At 34.0% G+C, this 18,102-nt stretch overlaps 1 protein-coding gene across 3 annotated transcripts in view; it reads left to right on the forward strand.

The window, feature by feature from the left end:
- LOC148273735 (formin-binding protein 1-like) overlaps positions 1–18,102 on the forward strand; it is a 180,848-nt gene that overhangs the window by 139,817 nt on the left and 22,929 nt on the right. For all 3 annotated transcript variants that reach the window (XR_015824495.1, XM_088238300.1, XM_088238301.1), the window contains exons 3-8: positions 4,880–4,930; positions 6,825–6,969; positions 8,402–8,563; positions 9,059–9,205; positions 11,862–11,999; positions 14,312–14,557. Coding sequence is in view for 2 of the 3 variants with exons in the window: in XM_088238300.1 (XP_088094426.1) it covers positions 4,880–4,930; positions 6,825–6,969; positions 8,402–8,563; positions 9,059–9,205; positions 11,862–11,999; positions 14,312–14,557 (889 nt within the window). In the remaining variant the exon portion in view is untranslated. The remainder of the gene's footprint in view (positions 1–4,879; positions 4,931–6,824; positions 6,970–8,401; positions 8,564–9,058; positions 9,206–11,861; positions 12,000–14,311; positions 14,558–18,102) is intronic.

Here is an 18,102-nt window from a genome sequence, read left to right on the forward strand (position 1 = left end):
AATCTCTCCTCTTTTCCTCTCTATTCCCTTTTCCTGTTTATCGTAATATCGATATCGTAGGATCGATAACAACGAACCAAAAAGCGCTAAAAATAAACAAATTTACTCATTAAATTTATGCCTTTTATTTTTTTGTGTATTTTATTAAACACTAAAAATTCATAAAGTTACACAATAAAAACACCTAACTTTGGACCTTTTGATGTGACTTAACTTATTTAAATAAGTATCAGTTTCGGCCGAAATTAGAACAGAAGCCGAATTTCGGTTACGGCCAAAAATCTTGTTTCGGTCGGTCACTAAAGAGTAGTATAATTAAATTAAGATCCTGGGGGGTTGCCGGATATTTTTTTGCTCTTAAAAGGGTCGCGTATTCAAAAAGGTTGAAAAATACTTTTTAAAACGTGACACGACAAAGCTCATCGTGGTTTTCTAAAGTCACCATTTGCCATACGTAATTAGAACTGTTATGTCTGCAGTTTGTGCATATGTGTAAGTCAAGATTTCACAAATGCCCTTGTATCGATTCAATGGTAAAATTTATTGCGATCATCAATTAACACTAAAATGATGCATCACCGGTTACTCACCATAAATTAGCATACTAACAATTCATTTTATAGTAATAGCATTAGATAAAAACACCTCATCAGTGTTATGTATGGTGATTTTATTTTATTGCCTAAATGGGTATTTGCGGCCGTGATTTACGACGAATCTTTGAATATACGCAATCGAATATTTCGAAATGATGTAGTTTTATTGTAAATATCATCGGCCTAACTTTAACTCGTCCCAAACATGCTTTTATTCAGGGGAGAGTCAAAACATTTTTTACTTGTACTTCAAGTAGCTAAGTTTTTTTCGGTGTATTAAAAAAACCGAACACTGATTTACTATATTTTAAAAATATGTATTTAAAATAAAAATTTATCTATAGTTTTTTTTTTTAATATTTGCGGTTCACAATTTGCCTCCCAACTAGACAAGAGCCCGTTCTAAGGTTAACAAATTGTGGATTTACTGGTTACAAAATTAACGGAACATATAGGTATACTAGAAAATGAATGTTAATATTTGGGTCATTTCGATTTTATCAGTTTTTTCATGCCAACATGAAACTCTGTTTCCGAAAATTGATTTAAAAACGCAAAACAAGCCTATTATAGTGTGTTTAAGACAATTATTCACCAAAAAAAGACATTTGTACTTTTTTCATGAACAACTTCAAATAAATTATTTTTTTATTCTATCAATTTACACTGATCAATTTGGCCCATCTCTAACGTTTTTGCAAAATGATGTAACCTTGTAAGAACGTCGTTAATAATTTGGTTTATTTTAGTTTTTTTTTTGTTTTAAAGCTGATTATAAAATCAGCCATATATAAATATTTATGTTGATGTATATTTCAAGCATTGTATTAAAAAAAAAAAATAACTTGACAGATACGAATGATTTTTCGTGTGCCAATATTAATTACTCCTTAGACGTCACTACAAAGTTATGTCGTCACTTTTGCTGACAACTGTCATTCTAATCAAGCTATATTTTAAGGACTATGGTAGTCCTGTGCGGCAATCCACTGCTCGGTTACATTAATTGACTTTATCGAAACTGTTGATGGCCTTTAGAGATAAATAACTTAAATTTAAACTCTATTTTTCTTACTGGAAAGAAAGCGATGATTTAATATTAATGAAAACCATTTTAGATTATATTAAACAGTGAAGGCTATTTACATTAAGCATGTTTCTTTATATGTATAAGTTTATTTAAATGTCTAAGATGTTTGAAAACTACGTTCTATCTCAAAACTTATTTTTTTGACTTTCCCCCTTTATATCCTGTACCCTTCTAATGTGATAATTTAATCGTACTCTGAAAGAAATTACAATATCCAAACATTTCCGTTTTACTTGTTATTATTATGAATAATTATAAAAATGATGACATACTCGTATTAAAATATTAATGAAATATACGTATGTTGTTATTTATATAGGTACTTCATTGAATAAAGTATTATTCAAAATTGACTGGGTCATGTCTGCATTGTTAGTTCCGTGTTCATTGTTTTATATTATTGTTTAACTTATTTACTTATGCATATTGTTACCTTTTCATGCGATGTTTTCTCAGTTTTCAATGTGTATATCGCTAGCCCAAAGCAACAGTGAGATATCTCTGACGAACATAATAATTTCAGTCAAATTAAATCCAGACAAGAAAGAAACTACAAATATATATTCGCTATTTATAGTCCGCCGAACATGAACAAAAATACTTTTTTAATCGAAATAAAATCATTGATATCTTATGTTACCAAGAAAAGATAATGTAATTTTATGTGGAGATATAAACATTAATTTAAATTATGAAAACGATAATACTTAGAATACCTATTGGGGAATTTTAAGCCAATGTGGGTTGATTAATTGCATAAATAATGAGGAACTTCAGCCCTAGGGGAAATTGGATACAAAAAATGTCTTCTTGCGCGCGGTAAAAATTAGAGCATAAAACTGTACGGCAAAGTTTCTTGAAAATGTACGAAAAAAATAATAAAAAATATTTTGATAAAAACGCACTACTTTGATTGACGTCACTGGTTCATGTGAACCAACCAATGATGCGAGAGTTCGGAAGGATATCCGGTTGGTTTACCGTAAACGAACCAATGGGAAGAACTAACAGGGAACAACCTCTGACGTCTCACGCGGAGTTGTTTCAGAAATACAAAACTTTAAAAAATCATAGCGCTGATAATACGAAAATTAAAAAAAAATAAAAAAAAATGGCTTAGTTTAATAGTCTTACAAATAAAAAAAAGCAAAAAACTTCTATGGAAGCGGAACAACAGAATTAATTTTACCGAGACTGTTTAGCAAGCTTCCCCCCGAGGTAAAGAAATCAACTATCGAGCAAAGAAGCGAACGATTAAAGGATTTCCTCGTCAAAAAACAAAACTTTTAAGTGAAAAATGTAGTGAACTTTATTTCTCTCTTTTTATAAATTCGCAGTATTACTTTTTACCTTTTTAGTACTAATAGTTTTATTTTTGCGTTTATTTGTTTTTTTACGATAATTTCCTGTTATTTTTATTTGTATTAGAAACACGCCGGTAAACTTTTATTCATTATAAGTTTGGCGCGATAGTGTTAATTTTTTTTATAAATTTAATTAAATAAAAAAATATTTTTTTTAAATTATTCCGACATAATCGGACTTTTAGGTTTGTAAAGCAATGAATTAAATTATATTTCCCTTCAATTTATGAACATGTCTGCATGCGCATCTGAAAACCGGAAATTTCTGGTTTATCTCACTGTTGCCTTTGGCTACCGATATATGATGATGACGATGATATAGTATCGTCGGGTTTCTGGCACTAGTTATGCGATACTTAAAAGCTCGTCCCAAATCAACAATTCAAATAAAACTACAACCTGAGTTTTATAAAATATTCTTTTTTGTATTTATAAAATACGAAATATTTTTATTTACTTTTTAAATAAAGACTATTTTATACCATTTATGAAGGAATTTCATTTTTTGTAGTTACCAACTTGTGCCAGAAACCTGACGATATTATCTTATGCTCTTACTTTTTATTTGTTTATTTATTATATACAGGGTGTTCATTAAACCCTGTCACATCCGAAACCACGATGATCAGTATGAGCAAGAAGACATATTGGCACATTATAATATTTTTTTAGAACTAATAAAATTTAAAAAAATAAAATATCACAAAAAGCAAATGGTTGCTTACTTCTGCAGGGCAGAAACGAGAAGGGTGAGGGGGTAGTCTGATACTGCGCCGCGCTTCCCTCACTTCTCCCCTGCAGAAGTACGCAACCATTTGTTTTTTTTTTTTAATATTTATTTTTTATAAATTTCTTTGTCCTAAATAATTTTTAAATATGCTAATATGTCTTCTTGCCCATACTGATCATTGTTGTTTCGGATGTGACAGGGTTTAAAGAACACTCTGTATACGGCCTTAGCCAAATTCAACAGTTATATGAAGAAACATATACAAGAAACTGTACAAAAAAAAAACTATGTAGCAAAGACAAACAAGGGCAATAAAATAATGTTATACAATACATTCACAAACACGATAAACATAATATAACTAATTAATGACCTACTATAATTTTTTTTAAATGTCTTGTTTTGTACAATTTAATTTTTTCCTCTTTTTTACACGGTTTTTTTTTAATATAGTATCTAGTTTGTACATATCTAATAATTTGTTAACATTATTTTTTTATTTTTTTTGCGTCATTGAGTTTTACTCTTCTTCATCATCATTCCCTTTCCGCACCTAATGATGCATAGGGCACTGCATTGGTACACCAATCGCAGTGTATCTTGATCATTTTTGTTACATGAAGGTAAGATGATCAGTCTTACGCTTCAGGTACCAGTCCAGGGACTATGAAATATTCTAGTGTAAAAATACCCTTTCAAATAAATATTTCATATCAACCATATCGGGAATTGAGCCCTTCTCGTTTTACTCTTAAGCATGCTTTTTTGGTTCTTACACATCTTTCGTTTTAAAGTTGTTTTTTTTATTTTATTATACCTGTGTTTGTATTTGTTATTTTTGTGAATTCCGCTTGGGCGTATATATAACATACATTCACTTTGGGAGGTTTATTGCTCAAAGACAGAGACCGGTCAAAGTAAAAATTTGACAAAATTTGTAAATTTAAAAAAAAGGAATGTGGATGAGTATACATAACGTTGAAAAATATGGGATGTGAGGGTTCTAAGAGTATATAAATAATGTGAAATTTAAAAAATTCAAAATAACAATATCATTGTATGGTCAAATGCATAAATGTTGCTATTTTTTTTTTTACAGGAGGCTAGTGAAAAATTACCAACCCAAAAAAAAGGAAGAAGATGATTACCAGTGAGTATTTTTGTGTAAATTTTCTAATTGATTGCTTTGTCTCAACCACTGAATTAGATATAATCTTTATTTCAGAAAATATTCATGTTATTACAATATTATTTTTCATGTTTTTTTTTAAATATTAAACATATTTGTCCTGATAAACTATCACCTAGTTTGTCATCAGCTGCTCAAACATTAGCGTTAACAATAATTTAAATAAAAGAGTACTGACATAATATTGTATACATATAAAATAATTAACATATATATTATGGTTTTGATGTTTTAAAGATAAAAATAAAAACACTATCAAAACAAAATGAAATAGTTTAAAATAATTAAATTATACAAAAAAATGAAAGATTTATGATTAAATTCAAGAATAAACATAAATGTTGTTTTTTTTAATGATTTTAAGAGAAAAATAGGTGCTCAAAAGTGCAACTGAAATAAGATAAAAAATAAAAATAAAACAAAGTAAATCAAAATTTAAAATGTAAATCTTGGTCATATCTTGAAAAATGCCCGAACCCCCATCAATCTTAAATGAAAAGTGTTTGATTCCTGTGATTTGCCAGTACTCACATATGAGTTTGAGACCATTACACTATAAAATAAAAGTTCGTTTAAACTGAGAGTCACACAGAAAGCCGTGGAGCGATCGATGCTGGGGAGAGATAAAATAAGAAATGAAATCATAAAAACCAAAACAGGAGCGCTGGACATTATTGAGTTGTAACGTTGAAATGGCGCTTGGGTGGTCATGTTGCTCGCGGCTCTGACGATAGATGGACGAAACGCCTCCTGTGCTGGCACCCTCGGACTACTTCCAGAAACCCCAGACGACCCAAGCTCCGCCGGAGAGATGATATGGCGGCCTCCGTGGTGTAGTGGTCAAGACGCTTGACTCATGCACGGAAGGTTCCGGGTTCGATTCCCGGTGAGAACACAAAAATTAAAATGTGATTTTTCTCAAGCCTGGGTGCTCTGTGATGTAATTTACCACTGTAATTAGGCCTCCTGGCCTGTTGTGGTCCAAAAAAAATGTAAAATGTAAATTGTGAATCATTTGGGAACAGCGTGGATAGAAATAGCCCATGACCGTTTGGCATGGAGAAGGATGGAGGAGGCTTACATTCAGGAGTGGACAGCTACAGGCTGAAGAAGAAGAATATGAAAGTCTAGGCATTTCCAGGGCTTATGACCTGTCATTTGTTGATTTATGTAATCACATTACACTATTTAACATTATTTGCCAAAGTTTATTAATTTACTTTATTGTTTTATATTAATGCCGAAGACATGGCATGACCAAATCCATCAAACACTCAAAGATGGACACGTCAAAAGTCAAATTTATTTATACACAATATTAATTTAATTTACATTTATTGAGACACAGGACCCAACTCCATAGGAACAAAGTCCTGTGTAAGGTTGGGGTGATATGGATGTAGAGGAAGCGAGGTTTGTATGCAAAGACAGAGTGATATGGCGTTCTATTGTGATGGTTTGTTTGTTTGTATATATAGAAATAAGTACTGTAATATTGTAAGCTGAAAGTACAAAAAAAGATACATCTGTTCTGAAGTAGCTATTATATCTGATATGTAACTACATATAAAATTTACTATTTACAGGTAATGTGTTAATTAAGTGTTAAAACAATAATAATCAATTTTCATATTTAAATACTAATTATCTTGTGTTTTTTCAAAAACACAAGATTAGAATACAAATAATTTATAATTCAAGACACGTTAAAAACGCTAATTCATTAATTCATCAATTTTTTAATTACTGCGTTGAACGATCATTACCAGTTGCTGCCTCTAGTTAAATAATAAATTTGTAAAGAGGAACTGCTTGTGTTCACAAAATAAATACATGAACACATTTCGATTTCCAGGTACACCCCCTGCAAGGCATTTCGGCTTATGATGAACGAGATCAACGATCTGGCCGGGCAGCACGAGGTGGTGGCGGAGAACCTGCAGGCCAGCGTAGTGAGGGACCTCGCACTCCTCACCAAGGAGATCAAGGAAGAGAGAAAGGTGATAGTCATTATATGCATATTATATATCTCGCAGCCGGATTATCCTGTTAGTAAAAATTACAAAACGGCTCCGCATTGCAAAAAGTGTACACATTTATCCGCTTTGTAAATTGATGAAGATTTTAGATGTTTTAGAGGAGTTTTACCATTTTATTTATGTTTAAGAAACCCCGTTAATTTTTTTATTGTAAAAATAAATATTTACATTCCTTTGATTTACCCAAATATTGAAATTTTAGCACCATTTCCCTTCAGTCATAAATCTTTAAGAAAATGGAAAACAATTTGTGGTAGAGTGTTACAATTTCGGGTAGCACACTTCATTGAAGGTGAAACAAGAGAAGAAATTAATTTACATCACCCAAAAGTGAAGAGTTCGAGCAGCGAATAAACCGCCGGTCTGGTTATCGCTCCCGTGTCGTAATCCGGAGCCGGCAAAGTACACTGCTAGTATGGGCAGAACCCCGAACCGGGGGCGGGTACAGGGACCATGAGCCAGATGTCTACCATTTTTTTCGGTGTTTTTCCCTTGTAAGAAGGATACTTCCGTTGTCAGGAGAAGGTTGGAACCGGCTACCCTATGTAAGCGTCGCTGCCCAATAAAGGTCGGACTCTCCGAACCCCACTTCAGTGAAAGATCTGCGGCGTAGTACCAACTCGTCTTGGCCGTCTCAATGCCGAAATTGGTTTATACAATAAAATAGCAAATTTTAATACAAATTTGCCTTTTGAAGGGAAAAAAAACTGTTATTTTATATTATATAAATAAAGCATAATAACATTTATTTGGTGTCTGATACAATATTGTAATTTTATTGTAACAATTTGAAAACAGCTGTACTTTTCCAATCACAAAACAGTTTTAATTCCGATTTTTACAGTTTCCTCTCAAATATAAAAATCGTATTATTTAAGTTTAAAGAATTAACTTTGTGGTCAAACATTTCAACTAATTTATTTATGAATTATTTATAACCCAATGTTTGTCAATGCTTCTTTCTTTTTTCTTTAAATGTTTTAAACTACTCTTTTATTGTAATATTTAAACCTTATAAATTGTATACATGGACAATGTCTGTTAATAAATAAATAAATAAATAACCCGCTTTAAATTAAATTAAATTGTAGTCTCATGGTAGTTTGGCTGACTCATTTTAAATATTTTTTTAACATTTTTTTTTTCTTTTAGTGTGTTGTATTGTTTTCTGAAATACCTTTATTTTAATGTTATAGTAGTCTGATGATTGATCTGAGTTTTTTGAGTTTGTGGAGTTAGTTTGACATATTTCATTATCACAGTAAAACATTAATTGGTTTAAGACACTTGATAACTTAATTTTGATCAATTTCACTAAGCGACTTCTCGCAAGTGAACCAACTATATCACTGTTTTTTAAATGAATTCTTACACATTTTTTTATTGATTGCAGAAACAATTAAACGAAGGCGCCAAGATGTCCACCACCCTCCAAGCACAAGAAATCTCCCTGGAGAGGGCGAGAAGGAACTATGAGAAGGCATTCCGGGAGGCGGAGAGAGCTCTCGACCACTACCAGAGAGCGGACGCGGACTTCAACCTGAGCAGAGCGGAGGTATACATATTTTTTTATTAAAAAAAAAAGAGAAATACTTAAGTTTTTATTATTTACTCAAATATTAAAATTTTTAGACCATTTCCTAAAAGTCATAAATAACTTGTGCTGGGTATGATGATTCTGTCTTATCTGTAACTTTATGCAGTTTGTTGTCAATAGTATTGTATGTACTGAACACTCATTTAATCTTATGTATCGCCTTTTTTTTGGTGATCCCGCATGGGTTGGATTCGTTCATACGTTTCGGCTTCCGTTGCAGAAGCCATCTTCAGGGTAAACTATGTGTTGCTTAGAAAAAAACTATGGGTTTATTTATATAAGAAAATGATTTAATTAGCAGTAGTAGTATCCCATTTTTTAGAATTATTCTGGCATGAATACCACATCTATTAATCAAATCCAATGGATTTAAACATCCCCATTTAAGAATGTATTTCTAGTACAAAGTATGAATTGAAAATATAAAAAGGCAATTGTTAATTTATTTTGCAGGTTGAAAAGCAGAGAGTAAACATGGCCGCGAAATCCCAACAGTGTGAAGATGCGAAAACGGAGTATGCTAATCAACTACAAAAAACCAATGACCTCAGGAGATCACATTTCAATATATCATTACCAGAAGTATTTAGGCAATTACAGGTACTGAGAAATACATTGATCAAGTCATTAACCAATAAAAAATGGTGTAAAATGACCATTCATTTTCCTTTTTTGATCTTCTTTGAGTTTTTTTATAGTCTAGTCGAAATATATTTTTAATATCCTACTTCATAGTACACATGACCTATGTTAATTATCCACTGGATCGAATATACATAATCTAGACTACCCTACCCTGACGGTAGAACTCTATAAAAACTTTAAAACACCTAGACATAGACATAGACAGCCTGAGAAAACTCTAAGACGATGACATCTCTCTGACAAGAGTAGCTGACATACACAATCACAAAAAACAGAGTTTACTTTGCCAAACATACGGGGCTCTTTGTGAAACCGTGAATTTACTGCGTGATAATAAAAATAATAGTAATTATGGATAACTTATATAGCGCCATTTTCGTAATATAATACCTCAAGGGCGCTTTACAAAGTGATTATATAAAGATATAAATTTAATTTTAATTTTTAATTTAAGAAAAATAATGTACTTTGTCACCACATGCTAAGAATTTATTCAAATGATTTAGAGAACAAGTGGGTTTTAAGTTTCTTCCGAAACATCACTTCACTCTCATAGTTTCGGACCTCTGCTGGGAGAGCATTCGCCAAATTTAGTGCGCTGTTTTTGTAGAGGTATAATAACTTTTCCTTTCGATATTGATGTAGCTGATCTAAGCGTGCGACGCCTGTCAGCTAGTTCATCTGGAAGGCATAGTTCCCTTAGGTGTTCCGGAGCAGAGTTGTGCAGTGATTTATACATAAGCCAACAGAGTTTGTATTCGACCCTCTGTGAAAAACGTAGCCAGTGTAATTCCCGAAGTAGTGGAGTGATACGACTGAACTTAGAGATTCCGAAAATAAGTCTCGCTGCAGCATTCAATACAGGCTGTAGGCGAGTCATTTTATTCATTGGTCTCACTGCTATGCAGATGATACACAGATTTATTTTTATTGTAAACTGAGCGAGAGAAATGTGCTTGTTAATTTGATTAATGGATGCATTGAGAAAATAGGAAACTGGATGGCTGAAAATAGACTAACACTTAACCCATCTAAAACGGAACAACTATGGATGGCTTCAGCCAGACGACAGAATTTGATTCAGGATACGGCACTACCCGATGTAAGGAGTACCGCTTTACCCACCGTTAAACTACTGGGAGTCATCCTTAATTCTAACCTTTCTCTTGACGCTCAAATTAGTAGAACGATAAGTTCATGCTTTTACCAGCTGAGACAGATTAAATGCAACAATGTTATTTACAGAAATGATCATGTTAATTGGCCTCCATGATCCTGTTATTTAACGCCAGTTCCCTATGTTAAGTCCATGGTCTATGGAAGCAAACCAATGACTCTTGGAGACATTGAGAGCCAATATAACACGCGCAGTTATGGAAATAATGTTTGGAAATACTGCCCAGATATCGGATCGACAGAATGTGCTATGTAACTGCTAGCGACGAAGGACATTTGTCGGATATCATTTTTATTATTTCAAACCCAATAAAAACCGACTCGTACCAACAAATGTTTTTTACTTCTCTTATTTCAATTTAATGTTTTGTCGTGCTTAAAAAGACACCCGATATTATTATTTTGTATCAAAAGTGTCAATTTATTTTTAAAAGCATGTTCTTATATTTAATTTAATAAGATGTACATTATATTCGGCAGCCTCCGTGGTTTAGTGGTTTGGACACTTGACTCACGCGCGGAAGGTTCTGGGTTCGATTTCCGTTAAGAACACAAAGAATGTGATTTTTCTCAAGCCCGAGTTTTCTGCGCCGTATTTTACTACCACGATTAGGCCTCCCGGCCTGATGTGCAGCATTGTATTAGTTTTATAACACTACTGCTACCGCTGTAATTATTTATTTATTTAAATTTTTATTCCAGTAAAATGGCTATAAAGTGCAGAGCCAATTCTACCATATGAACATATAAACATGAACATAAATATAAATATAAACAAAAATATAACAATAAACATAAATATAACAATAAACATAAATATAACAATAAACATAAATATAAACATAAAATAAAATTTTATATTGCAGCACTTATGGTGGTCTTAACATATCGCGCCATTGCTTGAACAACGGTGATTGGATCCACTCTGCAGTGGCTTGGAGAATTTCGTTATTAGATTTTTTTAGGCGTTCCCATAGGCTCCAGGCTCTTTGGCGAAGCAGGGCAGCGAAGGTGTTTATTCGTCCAGCTGTAAACATTTCAGAGGCACTGCAGTACCTGGGCAATCCGAATAATTGTCGGTATGAGTTGTTATATGTGATCCTTAATTTGTTCCACGCTCCTTGCGTATAGTTGTTCCAAAGTTCACCTGTATACATGGACGTCAAATACGAAGTAAATATGATTTTCTTCACTTCGTTACTGCATTGAAAGAAGCGTCTCGCTAGCATAGAGGCCCTGACATTAATGGCTCTTCTCTGTCTCTCTATGTCCTGATTGTCTTTACAATTATCAGTCAGTATGTGCCCTAGATATGAAACAAATTATATTGTTTTAAAATAATAAATCAAATCAACTTAAATCTCCTTTAGGTTTCATTTGTTTGTTTATTCTTTACTTTATATTCTGAATGTTAATATTGTGATCATGTTTGCAGGAATTAGATGAAAAGAGAATAAAGAATATAAAGAACTTCATACACAGCTCCGTAGATATAGAGAGAAATGTCTTCCCCATTATTGCCAAGTGTTTGGATGGAATCGTCAGAGCGGGAGACCTCATCAATGAAAAAGAGGTACAAAAGCGTTCATTTTATTATATATCTGAAATTAATATTTTCAACAATGTTTGATTATGTCCAAATGCTTGCAGACTGGCTGGATTTCCTCCCTAGGGAGTTGTTCGTATTTAAATTTATTTCAACAGAGAGGGAAAAAGTTTTCGAGACAGGTCATAAGCCCTGTAAATGCCTAGACTTCCATATTCCCTTCTCGAAAACTTTTTCCCTCTCTGTTGAAATAAATTTAAGTACGAACAACTCCCTAGGGAGGAAATCCAGCCAGTCTGCAAGCATTTGGACATAATCAAACATTGTTGAATTACTACCTGGTAAAAGAAGAAGTATAAAAATTGGAAAATTGTTTCCAGGCGTTGCCTAGTAGGTGATTTGGTTCAGCCGGATGAATCTCACCCACGTGATAAAGGTTTCGGCTCTTTTACTTCGCAAAAGTCAACAGATGGAAGAGTTGAGGAAATGTGGATGTTCAAACATGGGCAGAATGGTGAATGTTACACAGTGTGTAAAGTGGCCACTTAAACCAGCCAATGACAGGTCATAAGCCCTGTAAATGCCTAGACTTCCATATTCCCTTCTCGAAAACTTTTTCCCTCTCTGTTGAAATAAATTTAATATTTTCAAATTATTTTAATCCAGTTATTATTATGGATAACTTAAATAGTGCCATTTTTGTAATGTACCTCGAGAAATGCGCACAAAGCGATTCTATGAATATCGCTAGCCCAAAGCAACAGTGAGATATCTCTGAAGAACATTTTCTGAGATAATCGGACTTTGAGGTGTGCAAAGGGTCTGACTAAATTTTATTTTATTTTTTATTTTATTTTATTTTATCTCTTATTCTTAATATTTTATATTTTCGACACTTGACACTTGTGCAATATTTACACACATGTCCACCCTCATTCCAATATAACACCCACTCACCCACTCAGCCACCCTCTCACTCACTTACACTCACACAAACACACTTGTATGTATTGTACGTGTATTTAATGTATTTTTGTGGATATCTGTCATTGGTTTTATTCTCTGTATATTTTATTTGTTATATTTTTGTTACATGTATTACTGTTGATATCCCCAATAAATAAAAAAAAAAACATATTTGAATTAGATTATGAATTCTATATTTTCACAAAGGTTAAACTATCTAACTTCAATATTTAATTATTTGAAAACAATAATTTACTTAATTTATGAACATATCAGCATGTGTATCTCAAAATTGGAAATTTTGGATTCATCTCACTGTTGCTTTAGGCTAGGGGTATTGATTTTAATTTGACTTAAAATTTTAGCTAAATAATTTATTTTGTCATGACATGCTACAGATTTGTTAAAATAATTCGGAGAATAGGTGGGTTTGAAGTTTTTTCCGAAACATCACTTCACTCTCCCAGTTTCGCACATCTGCTGGGAGAGCATTCCATGTCATAGGGCCTGTGGCTGCAAATAATAGTAAAAAATATTATACCTGTCTATTTATTATAGGAGCAAAAATTCATAAACATTTCTTGTATACCCACGAACAGTCCATGCCTTTGTGGGATTTTTTAGCTTACTTTTTTTAATATGTATTTCATTGCTATGTATTTATCCTTTATTTTTTGTATACTCTGTTTTACTTCTTATGTATATTGTAAAATTTAAATAAATATAAAACATATATATAAAATGTACGTTTAATGAATTCAGTGCGCTGGGTACAGGTTTAATAAATTTTCCCATCGGCGTAAATGTAGCTAATCTTGTCGTCTGTCAGCCAGTTCATCTTAAATGCGTAGTTCTTTTTGATATTCCGGAGCAGAGTTGCGCAGTGACTTTGGTTGATAAAAAGTTCATTTGAGATTCGCTCGCCGTGAAGTGAAACTTACAGTGATGCGTATTTGAAATATTGGAAAAATAAATATTTATACTTGCTATCTAGCAAGTATTTTGCGCTTTGTTAAAATAACCAAAACAGTTGTTTAAAAATAATTTTCTTTAACAATTGAGAATACTCGAGGTTGAGACATTGTAACACAATGTGACAAAATGTCACATTTCAATTTTCAACTTTGAAAAATTTGGAAAACGGTTTTTTTGTGTTTTATTTTATAATTTACAGAAAGCTACAAAACACTTAGTACTTTTATTTTTTAAAAAAGTTGAGATATAATGGGTTAATATGTGTTACTTATAAAAGCTTTGGGTGGCCTCCACGGTGTAGTGGCTAAGACGTTTGACTTGCGTACGGAAGGTTCAGAGTTCAATTTATTATGTTACCGTTCGCTCAGCGAAGCACGCTTATGATTGGCATTTCCCAGGACACTATGATGGTGATAGAGCGCTACAAGTCGGGCTTCACGCCGCCCGGCGACCACCCGTTCGAGGACCTGTCCAAGAGCGCGCCGGGGGCGGCGGCGGGCGTGGCGGGGCGCGACGCCCCTGACGGGCGGGCCGCCCTCGACGGGGCCCCGCGTCGCTCCACCACGCTCACGACGCGCGGCACCGTCGGCGCTACAAAACTCAAGAAGAGGGTCGGCCTCTTCGGCATCTTCAGCAGCAACAAGGTGAGGCAATTCGACTCACTCACGATCTATTTATAACTTCGGCTGTATCCGATAGGAATATTTTTACAGGGTGTTTCAGTTTAATTTTATACATAATAATTTATTAACTCTAATATAAACATAAACCCTTGTGTGACTATAATGTCACATAAGTCTATGTAGAATACAAGACTTGATACATCTCTTATTGTTTTTAAAGAATGAAGTCATGTTTTGCTATAAGAGGCCTAAATTACATGATTGTTTTTATGAATTATGGAAAACAGATTGTATGATATATATATATCATTGGTGATGCTGCAATACCGCGTCAGTGTTTTTTAAGCTTTTTGAACCCACAACTTCTTTCGGAGTAGAAAAATAGCTGGCGAAGTTCGATATTTTTTTCTGGATTCGTATGTACAAAGGTTTCATCTCTTTTATACATGTATATATATATTATACGAGGGTTGTCCGTAAAATAAGTTTCCCTATTTTTTTTTCACAATTAAAACCATTTTTATTTACAACGAGCAATACATCATTGGAAAGCTTAGACTTTTAGCTATTTTTCTACATGGTCTCCGTTGAATTCGATGCACTTTTTCATTCGGGTCACCATCTTTTTGATTCCCTGGTCATCGAAGTCTCCCGCCAGGCCGTGAAGGTAGCTCAGAACCTCTTCTTTCAGCTCCTCTTCGTTTGCAATTTTGCAACGCATTTGCGTTCCACCGAGGTGTTTCTTCAAATCAGGGAAGAGATGGTAGTCGCTCGGGGCCGATCTCCCATCCGAATTTCCCAATGAGCGCGGTGGTGACGCGGGCTGTATGCGGACAAGCGTTGTCCTGATGAAAATGAATTCCATTCGTCAGCATACCCCTCCTCTTGTTTTGTATGGCCCTTTTAAGGTTTTCCAGAGTTTTGCAGTAGCAATCGGCAGTTATTATTGTACTGGTAGGTATAAATTACTCCAACATTAGGCCTTTCTTGTCCCAGAATACCGTTGCCATGACTTTGCCGGCAGACAGCGTTTGTTTGAACTTATGCGGCGTCGGCGATTGCGAAAGCTTTTACTGTTTGGATTGTTCCTTTATTTCCGGTGTGAGGTGGTGGGCCCACGTCTCTTCCTCGGTGACTATGGAGTCCAAGAACTCTTCATTGCCGACTTTGTAGGTTTTGAGCTACCTTCGTGGCCTGGCGGGAGACTTCTATGACCAGAGAATCAAAAAAATGGTCACCCGGATAAAAATGTGCATCAAAGTCAACGGAGACTATATAGAAAATAGCTGAAAGTCTAAGCTTTCCAACGATGTATTGCTCGTTGTAAATAAAAATGGTTTTCATTGTGGAAAAAAATAGGGAAACTTATTTTACGGACAACCCTCGTATAATATATATGTAATACTTTGACAATAACACCAGTTTGTAATATTCAATATTTCAGGCAGCCATACAACACTGATAAATGTGTATAATGTTATTTTTTTATCTGGTATTTCATAGTTACGAGGAACATTATTAATTTATGAAATTTTTAAAGAAATTAAGGTTTCCATTTTGTTATTATAGTATTTTATTATGTATTTGTTTTCCAAGATTGTAGATGGTTGTGGACTCGCTTTTTGCAATCATTAAACACTCTTGCTTAGACATTAATTGTAATCAGTAAAATGGTGGTGGTTTTTCATGTCATATTTTATATGCTTAGTTGTATCACAATTTGTTTTATTTGTATACTGGTTCTGAACAAAATCTCATAGCTATGCCGGATTGTAACTTATTAATAGAACGTCCAGAGATGTGTCCTTCCGGAAGATTTAGATATATTATATTCGCAGCCATTACGGCTAGACTGATCGTAAAAACATAATTCAAAAACATGCCAAGAGAGAAAGAAATCCTACACATATGAAAAAATAATGCATACTGCTAACAGGCCTAGAAATGTGTATCCTACTGCTAGGTCAAAAGTCGTGCTGGGACCCTGAAGTTCTATCATCGAAACTAAGATTTTATCTTAATTTCAATGACCAATCTGGTTACATTCTGTACAGATTTCCCAGGTCAATAAAAAATATATCCAGCTGTTAAATAAAGTTTACATCGACGCTGGAAAGGAAAAAGTTACCAAGCGACATGCAGCAACTTCACAGAAGAGACAATTTAAAAGTATTGTTTTAATTATTAAAAAAATATCAAACGTACCATATTTTGTAAACGATAAGACTCAGCGGACACCGTGGTGTAGTAGTCAAGACGCTTGACTCACACTCGGAAGGTTTGATTCCCGGTGAGAACAAAAAAATTGAATGTGATTTTTCTCAAGCCTGGGTGTTCTGTGATGTCGTTCACCACTGTAATTGGGCCTTCTGGCCTGTTGCGGTGCAAAAATAAATAATAATAATAAGATGCACCCCAATTTTTTGTTGAATTTTCAAAGCAAAAAATCTGTCTTATGGTCCGAAAAATACAGTACGTATTATTTTGGCGTGATTCCTATATAATTAAAATATATATATACGAAATTCTTTATTTAACAGAAGAACTTTAATATGTGGGAGTGTTTGAAAATAAGTATGTGCGAGGCGGCGAAAGAAGTGTGCGGTGTGACAACGCTAGGGAGAAAGAAAGGTGATGCGTGGTGGGACGACGAAGTCAAAAAACTCGTTAAAGAAAAGAAGGATGCGTGGATAAATTTGCTTGCTGTAAAAAAGAATACAATTGAATATGAATCGGCTAAACGCGTGTATGGTGAAAGTAAGAAAAAGGTTAAGCAGGGTGTATGTGAACGGAAGAAAAAATTGAAGGATGAAGAAGGAATGAAAATGACACACAATTTCCATGAAAACATTAAAGTTTTCTGGAAAGCTGTGAAAAACTCCAGGAGTAGCAGTGAAAGCGGAGGCATGACAGTTGTTAAAGATAAGGATGGAAAAATGGTGACTAGTGAGAGTGGAATAAAAGAGAGATGGAAGGAATACTTTGAGGAAGTTTATGAATCGCACACTGGTAACTCGGGCGGTGCCGATGTATCGACATTATCCGAGGTGTGTTTGAACGCAAATGATGAGGTAAGTCAGATTAGTATGAAAGAAATTATCAGTGTTGTCAAATGTATGCGGAATGGTAAAGCGCAAGGGTATGACTGTATTGCAGCAGAGTTTATTAAGTCGGGTGGCAAATTAATTCTCACATGGCTACATAAACTTTTTAACTTGTGTCTCAAGGAGGAAAGGACTCCACCTGATTGGAGGAGGGCAGTTGTTATGCCGTTATACAAGGGAAAGGGTTCTAAGGTGGAGTGTGGGAATTACAGAGCTATCAGTCTTCTGAGCGCTGTCGGCAAAATGTATGGAAGAATACTGATAGAAAGAGTAAGAAACGTGACCAAGGAGAAAGTATGGGATGTACAGAGTGGATTTATGAATGGTAGAGGATGTATGGATCAAATATTTGCATTACGCAATATGACAGAAAAGTTTTTGGCGAAAAACCAGAAGCTTTTTTGCGCTTTTGTTGATTTGCAAAAAGCATTTGATCGAGTTGATAGGAAAAAATTATGGATG

Source organism: Micrasema longulum, unplaced genomic scaffold (assembly GCF_059751315.1).
Source record: "Micrasema longulum isolate JH-2025_06_02 unplaced genomic scaffold, ASM5975131v1 h1tg001854l, whole genome shotgun sequence".
NCBI lineage: Eukaryota > Metazoa > Arthropoda > Insecta > Trichoptera > Brachycentridae > Micrasema > Micrasema longulum.